Source organism: Corvus brachyrhynchos, unplaced genomic scaffold (assembly GCF_000691975.1).
Source record: "Corvus brachyrhynchos isolate BGI_N302 unplaced genomic scaffold, ASM69197v1 scaffold21, whole genome shotgun sequence".
In the NCBI taxonomy this organism is placed as follows: Eukaryota; Metazoa; Chordata; class Aves; order Passeriformes; family Corvidae; genus Corvus; species Corvus brachyrhynchos.
This window is the reverse complement of record NW_008236924.1, coordinates 1,379,317-1,395,231: the sequence shown is the minus strand read 5'-3', so window position 1 is coordinate 1,395,231 and position 15,915 is coordinate 1,379,317. Positions and strand designations below refer to the sequence as shown.

General features: G+C 47.7%; 1 protein-coding gene across 2 annotated transcripts in view; it reads left to right on the top strand.

Moving 5' to 3' along the window:
- The window catches only part of GLRA1 (glycine receptor alpha 1), a 21,838-nt gene extending 15,236 nt beyond the window's left edge, over positions 1-6,602 (top strand). The window contains exons 4-8 of one of the 2 annotated variants that reach the window (XM_008628935.2): positions 218-300; positions 962-1,099; positions 1,817-2,031; positions 2,601-2,747; positions 5,961-6,602. In XM_008628935.2, coding sequence (XP_008627157.2) covers positions 218-300; positions 962-1,099; positions 1,817-2,031; positions 2,601-2,747; positions 5,961-6,251 — 874 coding nt within the window. In that variant the 3' untranslated portion in view covers positions 6,252-6,602. Of the gene's footprint in view, positions 1-217; positions 301-961; positions 1,100-1,816; positions 2,032-2,600; positions 2,748-5,936 lie in introns of both variants that reach the window. The other variant, XM_017728123.1, reaches the window with a different exon arrangement.
- Positions 6,603-15,915: the final 9,313 nt, after the last annotated feature.

The window sequence follows — 15,915 nt, the reverse complement described above, 5'->3', positions numbered from 1 at the left end:
CAGGAATTGTATCACAGACCCAGATTTTCAGCAGTTCTGATGCTTTCCAGCACCACGTGTGAGAGCACAGGCAGGGAAGTGATGATGACCAGTTGTTGCCCCAGCTCGGTGTGTCTCGGGCACGGCTCCAGCCCGCTGGCAGCCCTGGATGTCTGAGGGGCTCAGCCCTCAGCAGGGCCCACTGTTTGGCATTCCCTGTGCTCTCTTCTCTCCTCAGGATCACGCTGACTCTGGCCTGCCCCATGGACCTGAAGAACTTCCCCATGGATGTACAGACATGCATCATGCAGTTAGAAAGCTGTGAGTCCTGTGCACATTCCTGTTTTGGAGAGGAGACCATCTCTTTTCCCTCCTGCTCTCCCCTGCCATCTCCTTTCCCAGCTGGAACCCATTCCCAGCCCAGCCTTCACTGGAGGCTTGCTTGAGGACCTCTTGTTTAGGATTTTCCATTCATTCAGCACATGTGACATTTGCTGGAGAAGCCAAACCTCAAAAGATCCCATGTGAGGAGCCCTGGCTTGCTTGTGTTTACATTGGCCTTTCACTTCGCAGGAGAAAGGTGAAAGTGCTTCCAGCTGCAAGTGGGATTTTTCCTCTCTGGATGAACATCTGCCCCTTGCACATGTTGCTTATCCCAAAGGAGGGAAAGATGATGAGCTTCTTCCAGAGAAAGAGGTCAAGTTGGAAAAAGTAGAACACAGTTCAGCAAGCCAAATTCAAGAAAAAATGTGATTTATTGCAGAAAATCCATTACACACCATTGCAGCTCCAGGGGAGGTCATTGCCCTGGCTCTTATCACATGAAAAAGTAGTTTTGCCTCAACCCAAATCCCATTGATGACAGCACTGTCAAGGAAGGCCAGGATGCACCCCTGCCTCCAAGCTCTCTTCTGCAACACTGTCCCTGTCCAGATCAGTATTTAATGTGTTTCATGTGGTGTTTGTCCCTTCCTCTCAATAGTTGGCTACACAATGAATGATCTCATATTTGAGTGGCAAGAAAAAGGAGCAGTGCAAGTTGCTGATGGGCTGACATTGCCTCAGTTTATCCTCAAAGAAGAAAAAGACTTGAGATACTGCACGAAGCATTACAACACAGGTCAGTGCTGTTAACCCTTAACTGAGGGGTTCGGTAGAGAGGAGTTCAGGACTGTGCATTTCCCAGAGTCTCTTGCTCTGTCTGATGGCACTCTGGCCTTGTCCTACACTTCCAGACACAACAGACATATAGATACGTATAGAGCCAATCGGACATAAATGTGTGAAACCCTCTTGTCCCTGGTAAAATCTGCATCAGTTCAAGGGTGTTTGGTTGGGATCTTCACTTCCAGAGTCTCCTTTTGTCTTTGAAATTTAAGTGACAAAGGGTATATTGCCAAAGAGCTTTCTTTGCTATGTTGATGTTCGTAGAAGCCTAGGATGGTTTGGGTTGGAAGGGACCTTAAAGACCGTATTGCTCCAACCCCCTGCCATGGGCAGGGACACCTTCCACTATCCCAGGTTGCTGCAAGCCCTGTCCAACCTGGCCTTGAACACTTCCAGGGATGGGGCAGCCACAGCCTGGCAACGTGTGCCAGGGCCTCCCCACCCTCACAGGGAAGAATTGCTTCCTAATATCTGATCTAAACCTTCTCACTTTCAGTTTGAAGCCATTCCCCCTTGTCCTACCACTACATGCCCTGGGCAACAGCTGTTCCTTTCCTCCCCTAACAAGACTGGTTTAGGCAATGCAAGCAAAATCCCCAGACACTGGCTGAAAACAGGAGGCTCACTGTACCTTACCAGTAACCTTCCATGTATCTCCTGTCCTCCTCAGGCAAGTTCACCTGTATAGAAGCTCGTTTCCACCTGGAGAGGCAGATGGGCTATTACTTGATCCAGATGTACATTCCCAGCCTTCTCATCGTCATTCTGTCCTGGATCTCCTTCTGGATCAATATGGATGCAGCACCTGCTCGTGTGGGCCTGGGGATCACCACGGTGCTCACCATGACCACGCAGAGCTCTGGCTCCCGAGCATCGCTGCCCAAGGTAGGGAACACCCTTGTCTTCACCAGGGGAAATCATGCACCCAAGTAAATCCCTGCACAGATCCTGCCTTTGCACTATTCCAGTTTAAGAGCAAAGAGAGCAAATTCCAGTCCCATCCTGCAAAAACTTTAAATTCTCTATGTCTAGCAGCAAAGATTCCCCTAAGATTCAGCACTCACCACATCTCCCAGTAACCAGCAGCTCTGTACTTTACAAACCCCTGCAACAACCACACATGGGTGTGCACTCTACATTTTAGCTTTTTAGTCACTTGACCATCTTACTTTTATAATACTAGTGAGTTTCCCCTTTATGAAGGGCTTCTGGTATGGTGGATTACTGTTTTCCCTGCATATAAACAATCACAGTCAAGGCCTGAATAAATTAAAAAGCTGTGGAATTATTGCTACTTAAGAGCCCATGAGGAGGTTCAGTGACCTGATAACACATTCATGTTAAATGAGCGAGACTCTGTACCTAAGAACAGGTATCAGCCGTGTAAAACACCAAGGAAAAATTCATTTGGGTGAGGAAGCCACCCCATCTCTGTCTCTTTCTCTGACTCCTAGGTGTCCTACGTGAAGGCCATCGACATCTGGATGGCTGTGTGCTTGCTGTTTGTGTTCTCTGCCCTTCTGGAGTACGCTGCTGTCAACTTCGTGTCTCGGCAGCACAAAGAGCTGCTCAGGTTCAGAAGGAAGAGGAGGCATCATAAGGTAATACATAAAGCATGAAGGACACAGCTGAAATCTGTCCCAGCAGAACACCATGGTCAACTGAACCAAGCCACTAGTCCCCAGGGAAGTCCTCGGTATCTGGTCAGATATTAAGGAGGCTCACACACCAAAAACAAGGGCTGCCTCAATGAATTGAGTCTATTCTGACAGCCTGCTGACCCCAGGAGTCCAGCAAGCTGGGGTTTGCTAGCTAGCCAAGTGGTCTCAACCAAAATGGTTGTTCTCAACAGGACAATTTTCACACAGCAGTGTTCTGGTGTGGGTTCTCCTCCCCAAAAGCAGCAGCCAGGGCTGGGGGGAGGCAGGCAGGGAGGTGTGAGGGGTGTCTATCAGAGAGCAGCACCCCGAACATGACAGCCTGCAGTAGCCCCGAGGTAAGTGACACCTCTTTTGTCTCTGCCATCTCCATGTTCAAAAGCATCTGCTTCTCAGACTGACTGCAAATTCCTTCTGGAAGGAAAGAGCTTTACTCTGAGCCTTAGCCTGCTCTATGCTTACCTGCCATGGCTGATCCCGATCCAAGCATGCACGCAGCTCCAACAGCTCCCCAGCCTGAGCTCTGACAGCTTTTAGGCTGAGGAGCCACAGCAAAGATTTCACCTCACAGAACACACTAGAAAGAAACATAAAGGTGGCTGTGATTACTTTGTCCCTATTTAACTGGTAGAATCAGGAAAGGGGTTAGCAAATTTTCAGCACCAGGCCTGAGAGGCTGCCCTCAGGAGAGCACTAAAAACCAGTACATTTTCTAGGAGAGAAAAAACAAAGAAAATTTTGCTGATGAAAATCTCAAGCAAGCCCGTAGGTGACCACCAAGGTCTGCCTTAAATATTCCTCATAGGTATTTGTCTACTTTCCATGATCCATCCCACCCAGAAACCTACCCCCATTCCATTGTTTCAACTGTCTCAGAGATCAGAAGTCTTTCCTGGGGTCTAACCCGCCCTGCAGCAGTTCACAGTGTATGCCTGGAGAACTGCCACCATTCCAGGAGGAAGTGGGGGTTGAGGAACAGGAATCCCTGTATTTTTGTAGTTTTTTCACTCTCTGCTTCAGTTGTCCTATCTGCAAACAGGAGATAATTGATCATTTGTGCTCAATCCAGTCAGGACCAGGGGTGAAAAATGTTGGACAAATGCAAGGGAAAAGTAACAGATGAGACCCCTCAGCACCCATCGATTTTGTTTGACCAGAGTAGGGCTCTGCCATCCCAAAATCAACAAAGCATCAGTTGAGAAGATGCAGCCTGCTGAATAGAGGCAGAGCTAAACCCACCCACATGGGTGCCTCCATAGTGCATTTATCTCTTCATCTGGATTCAGGCATCCTGTCTCGGGATCTGTGCTGTTGTATGCAGATCAGTCTGTTGATAAAACAATAAGGAGAAAAAAATTCCACTAATACACAGATGAGTTTAAGAGATGTTTGCCAGAGCTGTTCCACTGAACACAAGGCTGTTAGCACAGTCCCTGCCCAATCTCACAGCTATTTAATTGGAGCAAAGCGTAAACAAAAACACTTGCAAAAGCTAAATGAACAAGGTTTGCAGACTCATCAGAAAACTAAGCTGACTGCTAATATGCAAATGGACTAATGCAGCTGCCAAGGCACTAATTGCTCTGTCCTGATGTCCTGACTTGTCTGGGTGGTTCTGATTGGTTTAGACATGACATGCCAGGCTAAAAACAAGTGAGATGTTGCAGTGGTATGGACCAGTCTGGTTAATATGACACCATCATCAGACCCACATGGACTGTTATTTGGAAACACACATTCCCGTGTGGCTGGTGGTGTCTTTGCCTATCATTTGATATAGCACCTTGAAAAAGGCACTGTTGTCTTCTCTAACCTTGGTATGCCACTCACCAAAACAAATCCCTCACAAGAAACAGCCAGTAGCCTTTCAGCAATGAGAAGAGGAAAAAATCCAGTAAATTAGGGATCGAGTGATTAAGGTTAAGCCAGACATGTGCCAGTGCATGTTTGTGTAACTGGAAAAGAGCAGAGGCAGTTTTACCTGAACCCCTGTAATACAGATGTGATGAGAAGGTCCATAAGCTCTGAGCATCCCAGAAGACCAGGTCTTGATTTTATTTGGGTAGCTTTGTTTTGTTCAGATATGGCAGTGTCCTCTGTGTCCCGCTCCTCCATCCCACACAGCTGCCCATGGGATGGACAAAAGACACTCTGCAAAGGACAGGGGAAGGGGCAGCAGGGCACAGTGGTCAGGCAGCTACAAGGAAGGGGGCTGCTAGGTCAGTGTTGGGAGACACAGCATGGATCAGCTTCCATTAATGATTAATTAGTGCCGCTGGTCTACAATTAGCCTTGATGACCCGTAGTCAAGAGACTTGGGATTCTCACTCTGCCTTTGCAACTCACTGCTTGAATTACTTCAGCCAACTTATTTTTCCCTGCCATTACATCCCTATGTTCAATAAAATAGGGCTAAACCATTCTGGGATTCCAGCAAGCTTTCATCAAAAAAAAAAAAAATTAACAACACCATTTGGTCTTTAGACCAAAAAACAAATTACATTTTTTCTCAATCATTGGCATTACCACAAGCAGCCATGTCTTACCATTGACCCACAGAAGGGCAGTTCTGTTCCTCACCTAAAAGTTGGCTTGTGGGGATGGCTGTGGGGTCCCATGGGCAGGCGAGTGAGGGCTGGTTGCACGCTGCCTGCAGAGCTCTTTTCCTGGACAGCTCCTGGCTCCTGCGCATCCATGTAACTCTGTAGGAAGTCTCAGGCTGCAGCTTTGGCTACGTGAGTTACATGGAGCCCACTCCTTCTGGGCAAGCTGAAACTGCACAGGCAAAGCAAAGAAGGTGCTGATAGGAGGTGGGGGGGAGGGAGAGGCAGAAGCAAAACAGGGGATGCAATTGGAAAAATGAAAGCAGTGCCATAAATCCTTCAATATGTCAAAGACCTCAACGGGGTGGAAGTCAGTCCTGTTCTCCACGGGGTGCCTGGATCCCCTGATTTGCATCTGTGCATCACACGGCTGGCACCCCTCTATAAGGCTGATCTCCCAAGAGCAGGGGGTTTGCCCAAGGGTGCTGAGGCCGGGGCATGGTGGGAGCATCTTTCCCGTGCAGAGCAGGACGCTGTCAGCGGAGAGCCTTATAGCGAGGGTGCACTGTCTATATCTCATTTTAAGTAGAGTCCCATGCTCAATCTGTTCCAGGAGGATGAAGCTGGTGAAGGCAGGTTCAACTTCACCGCCTACGGGATGGGGCCAGCTTGCCTGCAAGCCAAGGACGGCCTCTCTGTCAAGGGCGCCAACAACAACAACACGGCCAACCCAGTGCCGCCGCCGTCCCGCTCCCCCGAGGAGATGAGGAAGCTCTTCATCCAGAGAGCCAAGAAAATCGACAAGATCTCCCGCATCGGCTTCCCCATGGCCTTCCTCATCTTCAACATTTTCTACTGGATCATCTACAAGATTGTCCGCAGAGAGGATGTGCACAACCAGTGAGGGGAGGGGAGCAGCCGGGAGGGAGCGAGCAATCCTTTATATATGTGCAATAGCAATGCAGCAATGCATGAATTTAAGAATGCGGCAATATCTACTAAAAAACAAACAAAAAGAAAAAAAAACGGGGAGGGGGGCTGGGAGGAACTTTTAATCATGTGAACTGAGGGCAACTGGCACAGGGAGGAGAAAAGAAGCTCTTGATCTGGGGAGCGCAGGGTGGGAGTTAGTTTTACAGCATAGGAAGATTTGGATTGCTCCAGCAATCCAAGCAGTGTAATATAGTAATATATATTCATGCTTAATTATAATGCAAAAAGAAAACAATCAAAAAAAAAAAAAAAAAAAAAAAAAGAAAAAAAGACCAACAAAAAAAAATCCTTTTTTTAGCCTATTAACAGCTTAGATTCTCAAGTCACTGGAATGATTCACGATTCCATGTGCAGAAACTACTGCAATTACGCTTTATCTGACTTTTGCTATAGAAAGGCCATACCAGTCAAGCACGTGGGGGGGAAAAAAGCCCTAACAAAAGGAGAAAAACACCTCAAGAAAATCATTCTGTGCTTCTCTAAGTTTTGCACTTTGAAAACTGGACAGATGGGGAAACTTAAGAAAGAGGCTGTGGATTGCTGTTTATTTTATATATTTACTTTTTTTAGTCACGGGTTTGCCGATCAAACACTTTGTGACTTTTGCATAGAGGAAAGCAAACACATTATCTCTCTCATCCCCATCAGAGAGCATCCAAAGGAAACCCAAGAAGGACATCAGGGCCTTCATCAGAAATCACAGGTACCTTCTGTCCTTTTAAACAAACTGGCAGGGTTCGAGTCCTAAGAGGCAGAAATACTATTCAGAACAGTAGAAACGATGAAGGATTTTTTAAAAAGTTTTTTTTTTTGGTTTGTTCTTTTTTTTTTTCCAAACCCCTTTCTGCCATGTTTGTTTACAAGGGGGGGATGGAAGCAATTGTATTTAAAATATAGAGAAAACAGGCATCTTGATGCCTTGTTTTGACAGGACCGGGCGTGTGGCAATACTGTCAGTAAGGGGGGTGGGGGGCAGGTGTGTATAAAGAGAGCAGCTTTTATTTTCTGACATTTCATAGCAGTTATATTAATAGTGAAGCCGGGCTGATGGACCCAAAATTCTATTTTTGTATCTATTTTGGTGCTGCATTTACCTTTAACATGGATGGGAAGATGGAGCAGGCTGGTTTGCCCCTCTCTGCTGTCTGGCAGAGATAGGGGGGAGGCTGGCAAAGCTTGGTGGGGGTTTTTTTTTGGGGGGAGGGAGGTGGGAAGGAGGGAGCAAAGGGGTTTCTCTTTGCCCAAGAGGTAGCACAGGTTGGTGTTGGTGTTTGGGGTGGGGAGAAATGTGCCAAACACCTCTAGGGTGTTACTTGAAAGCCTGGCTTGGGGCTGTGGGCAAGCCAAGGGCTTGATGTCCCACTTGTCCCTCTGGGCCCCTGGGTGTGAGCTGGCTGCAGCACCCGGGGTGACTCAGTTGTGTTCATTTGCACTTTAGGGAGAGAGGTGAAAGAGAGCTCAAAGGAAGAGACAATCAGTCTGCACTGAAGCACTTGGGGTCAGGTCTGGGTTAGGCACCAAATGAAGGCAGAGAGACAAGTGGCACCCAAGGGGGGCATCCACTCTCCTCCCTCTCCTGCTCCGGATGGGAGCAGAGCTGAGCTGGGCTGTGGATCTGCTGCTTGCTCTGGGAACAGACAGGCTCCCTCCTGCAGGGGCTGCATCCTCACAGCCGGAATCGCGCACAGCAAAGTGCCCAGGGGCACTGTCAGGTCCAGTCTGGCCCAGGTCAGCAGCACCCAAGCCTGGCATGGGAGGCTGAAGTCATGCTCAGCCATGGGTGTCCCAACCAGCACAGAAAGAGACGGGAGAGGGCAGGGGAGCCTGGGACCTGCCAGCTGTCCTGCACAGGGATGTGCCAGGAAGAGGAAGCCCACAGAAAACACCAGGGCTTGCTGGGTAGAGGGACATCCATCTCCAAGGCTGCCAATTCAGCACCTTTCACCAGCACTAAATACACTTTAGTTTAAAAGGAATAAAAGGAAAGAAAGAAAGAAAGAAAGAAAGAAAGAAAGAAAGAAAGAAAAGAAAGAAAAGAAAGAACAAGAATAGCAAGGGGAAAAAGAAGATTAAAACCACAGTGGTCATTGTGTGGACTAGGGCAAATGTTTTGGCAAAGGCTGCTCCGTTTTCTGAGTCCCTTTGCACTGCTGAGACAGGGAAAGGTCACAGGGTCACCCATGGGAACATGAACCAGCACATCAGCCCCTTCCCTCCACCGGAGCAGCAGCAGACCTGTGGGCTGAGGATTTCTCCTTCCCCTGGCAGACGATGCTTTGCCAAGCAGGGAGATCTCAAGCTGAGGTGTTATTTGATGCTGGGACAACGTCCCGAGCCTTGGCTGGAGCCCAAGTCTGCTGCTGGCTCTGGGATTTTTGCTGAATTATTGAACTCTCCCTGCGTGTGCCAGGGCCGGCTGTGCCAGCTGCGGTTTGCGATTGCTTCAAACGGTGTGTCCTTGTCTGAGATGAAAGGCAAATCCAGGGAATTTCCCTCCCTGCCCGGCAGCACGGCAGACGCTCGGCAACCCACATACCACAGCTCCTTCCTCGTGCAGGTGAATGAACTCAAATTGCTGTCATTTGGGTAAAAATGTCCAGCCTCAATGCCTGGACCTTGCACTTTGGAGTGGGGCAATCTGACCGTAGTTCACACACCTTCAATCCCCCCAGGCTACCTGGGATGGCTCCCCAGGGCACAGCAGGGCTGCAGGCTTCCTTCCTAAAGGAGCTACCTGTAGGTCAACAAATCCCATGCCCCATCCTCCCACCCAGCTGAGTTTTGGTCCTACATTCCCAGGGCAAGAGCAGAGCAAAGAGAAGGAAGACATTTCCACCTCACTTCATTCTTCTTCAGCTGTGCATAGAAGAATCCCATGTTCATCCTAGACCTACTGGGTGCAGATGCAATTATGTCACAGCTACTGCTTCACTGGAGCTCCAATGCCACTTCTTGTTGTGGAATAAGGCTGGAGGAAGGCGTTTAGGGACTAAAAATCATCAGAAAGATGCTTATGTTTCTTGCCCATACAGAAGCACTTCAGCTGCCAGTGGAGCCCACGGAAGTTTAGGGACTGAAATAAGAATCACACTCTTACCAGCCTGCCTTGGCTTCCAGCTGAGCTTTGCCAAGCACTGGGCACGTTTGATGCACACAATAAGCAGTGTTACTCTCTTCCCTAAGCAGCCAGTTTCCATTTGGGCCATTTGGCAGCTCCAGGGCTGCTGCAGGGTGACAGCGAGCAGCACCCACATCCCTACAGGAAACACACGGGAATCTTGGCCAAGGTGTGACAGTGCTGAGGTAACTGTCCCAGGGATGTCCTGCCAGAGAGTTTCACCACCTAGACAAGACTTTAGACTGTCCTATGAGCCCCTAGGCAAGTCTGGGTAGTTTTCAAAATCAAACTTTTTTCTCCATCTGTACCAGGTTGTGTTTAGTCTCTGTATTGCAAAAGAACTTGTTTTGATAACTTATCTTCAAAGTAGGCTGCTTTAATGGTGCCAGAAATTATATGTATCAGTGAGAATGCGCAGGGTTTGATATTGCAGGGTGACTTCCAGACATATTGATGGAATTTAACTCCATAATTGTTATCTCTTCTAAAGAATGAAGCTCAGAAGCAAAACCTCTGAATAAAACAGCAGTTGTCTGGCAGTAAAGAGAGAAAACTGGGTCCTAATTCCCTTGGGTTTTTTAGAAAAAGGGAGCTTTATCCCAAATAATATTATTTCCAGATGTTACTGGAGATGTATTATTTGTGAGCAGGAATTCTTTTTCCTTACACATAAATATAATTGTCCAGAATGAAAAAAAACCAACTTACTCTTTTTTGATCAGGTAGAGGAGTTTCTCCCATTTTAATACCTGATCCATCTGGAATCCCAGGAAATCAGAGAGGTGCTGAAGAGGGTCCAGGACAGAGCAGTGAGCATGTGGGCTGCTGCAAACTGCAGAGCTCAGCATTGGCCTTGGCCAAGCACCAGCTGCCTGGGAACACTCAGGTCATTCACTCCCTGGCTCTGGTGGTGCCCTAATTCTCCTGTCCTAGAAGCCTTTGCTTGTCAGGGCTGGGAGACTTTGCTCCCGAAACCATCAAACAACTGCAAAAGCTGAATATTCTCACATCCTCCAAACAGGAACTTTTTTGGGCTTTGTTTTCCTCAGACTTTTCTGGAAGTTTTTTCTTTTTCTTCTGAAGATCTTTCATTTTAAAGCAAAGCCAAGACAATTCAAATTACACTGTTGACTGCCCTTTAGTTTGACTGTGATTTAAAAAAATTTCTTCATTCCCAGTGCTGGTAGAAAAAAGGTTAGAAGCACTTACAAAGTATATTTTTAGAAATAAAGGAATATACAAAAGGAGAAAAGGCTGTTTTCAGTGGTGCCATATTTTTCACAGGTTGTATACAATCATATTTTTGTACTATACTGCCATTACTTAATAAAACATTGTTCTTATCCCTGTGCCAACGATAGACAATCTCTTTCAGTATCCCATTCCTTACTCCAAAACCTTGATACTGGCAGCAGTGGACAATAAAATGTGGACCCCTGGTAGCCCAAACCCTAGTCCTGCTGCAGCATCCCACAGCATTCAGCTCAGCAAAGGATATATCTAATCCATTCCCTGCTTGGAAGCACCCACACATTCCTGTCTTCTTCTCAAAAGGAGGTGGTTGAAAGGGGCATCTTGTGCTGCTCCTGCTTCAATAGTTTTCCATTATTTGTATGGAGAGAGTGCACTAGTTAAGTGGAAAATTGAGATACTTGATTGTTCTTCAGAGTGCTAGGATGAGCACCAAAGCTGAAGCTAATAGTCATTAATTTTAGCATCTTAAATTACTTCAGGTTCTTTAAGTCTTCCCATTCCCTTCTCTCCTCCTCTTTAACAATTATTTCTTAAGGGCAGTTGCACATCTCTTGCTCAAATGAACCTACATGAGTCTCTTACTGCATTCAAGCCTAATGCACTTTTCTGTGTTGATCTCCCTCTTGTTCATTCCTGTGGGGCTCAGTTCCTCAGCACTGTAACCTTTGAAGAGCCTGGGATCGGTGTCTTGGGAAACACAGAGCAGAATATGGCACAATAACCAGTCCCCCAAGGCAGGCACAGTGACAGCTCCCAGGGAAGTGCTCTCATAGCCAACCATGCATGGAGAGGACTCGGGGAACACCAAGGTGGCCACTAAGGGCTTTTTTGACTGTGCTGTGTGAAAGCAAAGCAGCGTGAGTTAGAGAGAATTCAGTCTTTTTGGCTGTTATCCCTGTAGGGCTCCCTGGTTTACACTGATCCAGCTATACAGCAGCTGCTTATAGGTTTATAGGTTCTTGCATTCTCAGTCTCCTACCGTGGTGTGGAGCAGAGGGTCCCACAAGAAATCAGCTGCTGTAAACCGGGCAGGGTGGAAGGAGCTACTTTGAGCAGAGTATCCACTCAGAGCTGCTGCAGCTCTGCCTGCAGGTGTTTGCAGTGGGTGAGACATTCTCCTCTGAGAGCTGCTGGGACGAGCAGCCCTGGGGTGATGTCCTCAGGTGATCTGCACAAACACTGAAGGGCACGGCCCAGGTTAGAGGTACCAGAGCCAGTGTGGTAGGGGAAGCACAGCCTGAGCCAGGTGAGGAATCCACACCTAGTGAGAGCCCCCAGGCACAGGAACAATGACCTCTCTGTTTGCAGGTTCTACAACAGCTTTCCTGGTTCATCATTTCCTTCACCCTATGATATTGTCCCAGTATCACACTGCCTGCTGCTGTAACATGGGAAGGGACACAAACCACAGGGCAGGAAAAAAGGAGAGAGATGATTTCAGCCCCCAGCAGAGGAAATTACCAGTTAGATTGTCAAAAGAGGATGCTGGCAGAGAAGAGGAAGGGGAGGGAAAAGCACTAGGAGAGGTTTAGTTTGCATGCCACATCCCTGCTGGCATCCAAGGCCTCCAGTGCTAACAGGTATGGTGTAAGGGGGCAGGAATTATGTGATTGTATTAAGTAATAAGACCATCAAGTCTGGCAAACCTGAGCAGTCCTCATGCACTTCACTGCCAGGTTTCTGAGTAGAAATCTTAAGGAAGTCTTATGTTTGTGATATTCCTGCTTCTGGGTCTATTACAGACAGTGCTGAAGCCCATCTTGGGATGGGGCTGGCTCCCAGCAGTGCTGGAGCTGGGTCCACCATGGTTTGACCCAGACCATGCACAGGGAGAGGGAACAGATTCTGCACAAGCTGATGTCGCCACTCTGGGCAAAGGCAGGGGGGATTGCTGTGTGCTGGCTTAACAATCCCTGCAGCACTCAGAGCATTGCTGCCTCAGAAGACACAAGGGAGAAGGAGCAGCAGCTCCCTGACAGCAGCAGTTTCCAGCCAGGGCAGGGGACACAAACCCTGTCCCCACACAGACATGCTCTTCCAGTATAAAATCATCCACATTTTCCGGGGCAGAGGATGATACCAGCATAAATAAGCCATCAGCGCAGCTTGAATTTAGCTTTTATTTACAGATTTGCTACTTGAATTGCATAAGTAGCTTAAGTCAAGCAAGGACACCCTCCTCACCTATCCAGGAAACTGGGGCATGAGGTATCATCAGTAACCATGTGCTCAGGCTGTGAGCATGTTGCTGCTGTGGTGGATGAGTCAAGTTTGGCACAAGCAGGGACAGGTAGAGCTGCCTGGGGCTGTCAGGTCTGAGGGACACAGAGCTCACAGGTACTTTTTGCTGCTAAGGCTTTTGGGAAGCTGGTCCCAGGACTGTTAGCACCATAGCAAGCCAAAATTCCCTTCCCCAGAGGGTCTGTGGGAGGACATCTGCCTTATCCAGGCACTTGGTGACACTGGAGCACTGCTGGGTTACCTGTCTGACAGAAACATGAATCAGGCTTTAGGCTGCAGACCAGCCAAGCCAGATGTCCTGGGTTAAACACACCACAGAATTTGGGCACTAAATTACAGCTCCAGGTTCAAGCCTGAATGAACCTTGCAGTGATGATACCATCACTGTCACAATTACAGTGGAGGCCTGGTAACTGCTTAAAGCAGCATTGCCCAGTCAGAGCCCTGCAGAGATCAGCAGGGCATGACCTGCAACGATAGCAGAACTGGGGCCTGGGCTCCAGTGTTTCTTGCTTGACACCCAATCCCCAAACACTGACCATTACTGAACAAAAACTATGCAATATTGAAGATTGTGCCACGGGTGGTGCTTTAGCCACCTCTCCTGGGTATGCACTCATACATTTTCAGAAGTATCCTCACCACAGTTACTTGTGCTGGGGTGAAGAATCAATGAGTTCCTGAAGAGCAGGGCCAGCTCTGGAGCTTGTGATGTGCCACAACTTCTCAGTTGTTCTTGGGCACCCACAGCTTCTCAGCCAGGTCTGCTCTGCTGAGGCTGCACTGTTAGAAAGTAGAAGAGTCCTGAGAGTTCAGCTCCCCAGCCAAGAGTAGAGTGAAGGCAGGGATCTGAAAAGAGAAAGGAAGAGCAGATCAAGGATCATGTAAGGCAGAGGAACTTGTAGTACTCACTCCTTGCTGTAGTGAAGTGCAGTCACTGCAACCAATGTGGTCTTCCTGGGAGTCAAGGCTTTAAATATTGCTGCTTATTCCTTGAGGGGCTGGAAAGAATTCAGGAGGCTGGGCTTGTCCCATGGAAGAAGAGACATGGTACAGCATGGGCAGTGTCACCTCTGAAAACAGAGAAACCAGCAAGGAAAGGAAGTGGAGAAGGGGCAGCCTCTGTAATGTAAGAATGGTGCTGGGAATGCATCCTGCTGCATGCCAAGGTGTGGGACACAGGTACATCCTTCACAGGCAGGAGTTTAACAATCCTGGCAAGTCCTTGGTCAGATGCATGCCTCCACTTGCCATCAATCCCACTTTTGACCAGGAAAACTAGAATAATTAAAAAAAAAAAAAGCCAACAAAACAAAACCCATCACTAATGAGTTAGGCTATTGTTACATCCTCTCCTCACCATTTTAAGTGACCAGAGCCTGTCCCCTTGGTCACAGCAGTAGAGCTCAGCTGTACAAGAGATGCTCACCTAGAGACTGACCCAACAAAGTCTTAGTGGAAGGAAGCAGAAGTTCCTTTGTCTTGTACTTATCGAGGCCAGGGAAACAACTGAACCAGGGCTTTGAAACACTCTGCTCTGCCTACACTGAATTTATACTTTCCTTTCTGTTCCAATCTTCCCACATCTTCTATATTTTTGTCCAAAACACTGTCATTCTTCCAATTCCGGGGTTAGATCAGAAGAGGAAATAAGCTCAGAAACAGCATGGGCCAAGCTGACAAATCCCCAAGTTAACCCACCCAGAGTGGAGAACTGTAAAAACAGCACCTCCACACCCAGACTGATGTCCCACCCCACCCCAGTCACGGCCCTCCAGCCCTGATCAGGGTCATTAAACTTGACAGGGCAGTTAAAAGACACACACATTTCAGAACCGTAATTGATACATCCCTCCTTAAATCAGGTCACAACAGCAGGTTAATCTGGGGATCTGTCAGCTTTGCAAGCATTCTAATTGTAACTTTTGGGAAACGAACATTAAGATCCAAACAGTGATGTTATGAGAGAATTTGAGAGGCAGGTAAGCAGTTAACCTTCCCCTTGCCGGGATGAGTGACCTGTTGTGCTTGAACTCTCTCTCTGAGCTCCTTCTCACTGTACAACCAGCCCGGTGCTCCCTGTGACTGGGGCAGGGGGGCAGGGGACACTGGCAGCTCCAGAGGCACACGAGGCACAGAGGCCAAGGGACTGACCTCACCACATACATGTGGAATTAATGATCCTGAAAAATGCACCGCCTGGAGCGTCTCAAGCCTACTGTGAAATGGAATTCCTACACAAAACGAGAAGTTTGTGTGGTTCCCAAGTCTGGTCATGACATACTGACAGCACTAATCATGGCCGGAGCTCACCCCTTTTTTCACAGACTTACTGAGCTGCAGCAAAGGTTTGACTGTTTCAAAAGAACTGAAACAGGAGGTAACAGTATTAAAAGCCATTCACACGTGTGTGTGTGTGTGTGTGTGAGATACAGCAAAACTTCAGTGGATTAAGAGACTGAGAGATGTAAAGACAAAGCAACACACAGAGGACTTTACTCAAAAATGGCCTGACATGCAAAGGTCACTGCATTTCATCGCAGTTTGCCATCCTGCAGCATTGGTGACACCATCCTGGAAGCAGCCTTGGAACCCTGAAGATGCACAAGCCTGTCCGAAGCAGCTGTCACCACTCACTCAAGATCAAACCACAGCCATGAGCAGGCTAAACATTGTGGACAGTGACATTTTATGGACTGTGTTGTCTCTCACATTCTACCACAGTGTACAGCATATCATGCTTGTTATATTACAACTAAGGAGTAATGAAAAACTTACACTTAAGTGATATAAAAAAAGGGGGGGGAGGACCCAGGAATTTCTCCCATCCAACTATAAACGCACACCCATTTACATTGTTTTGTAAATGAATTTAGAAGAAAAATAAAAATATTAAGATATTTCTCTTCAGGACAACCATTGCACATTTGGTTTTGCTTTGGAGGGGAGATACAAACACACA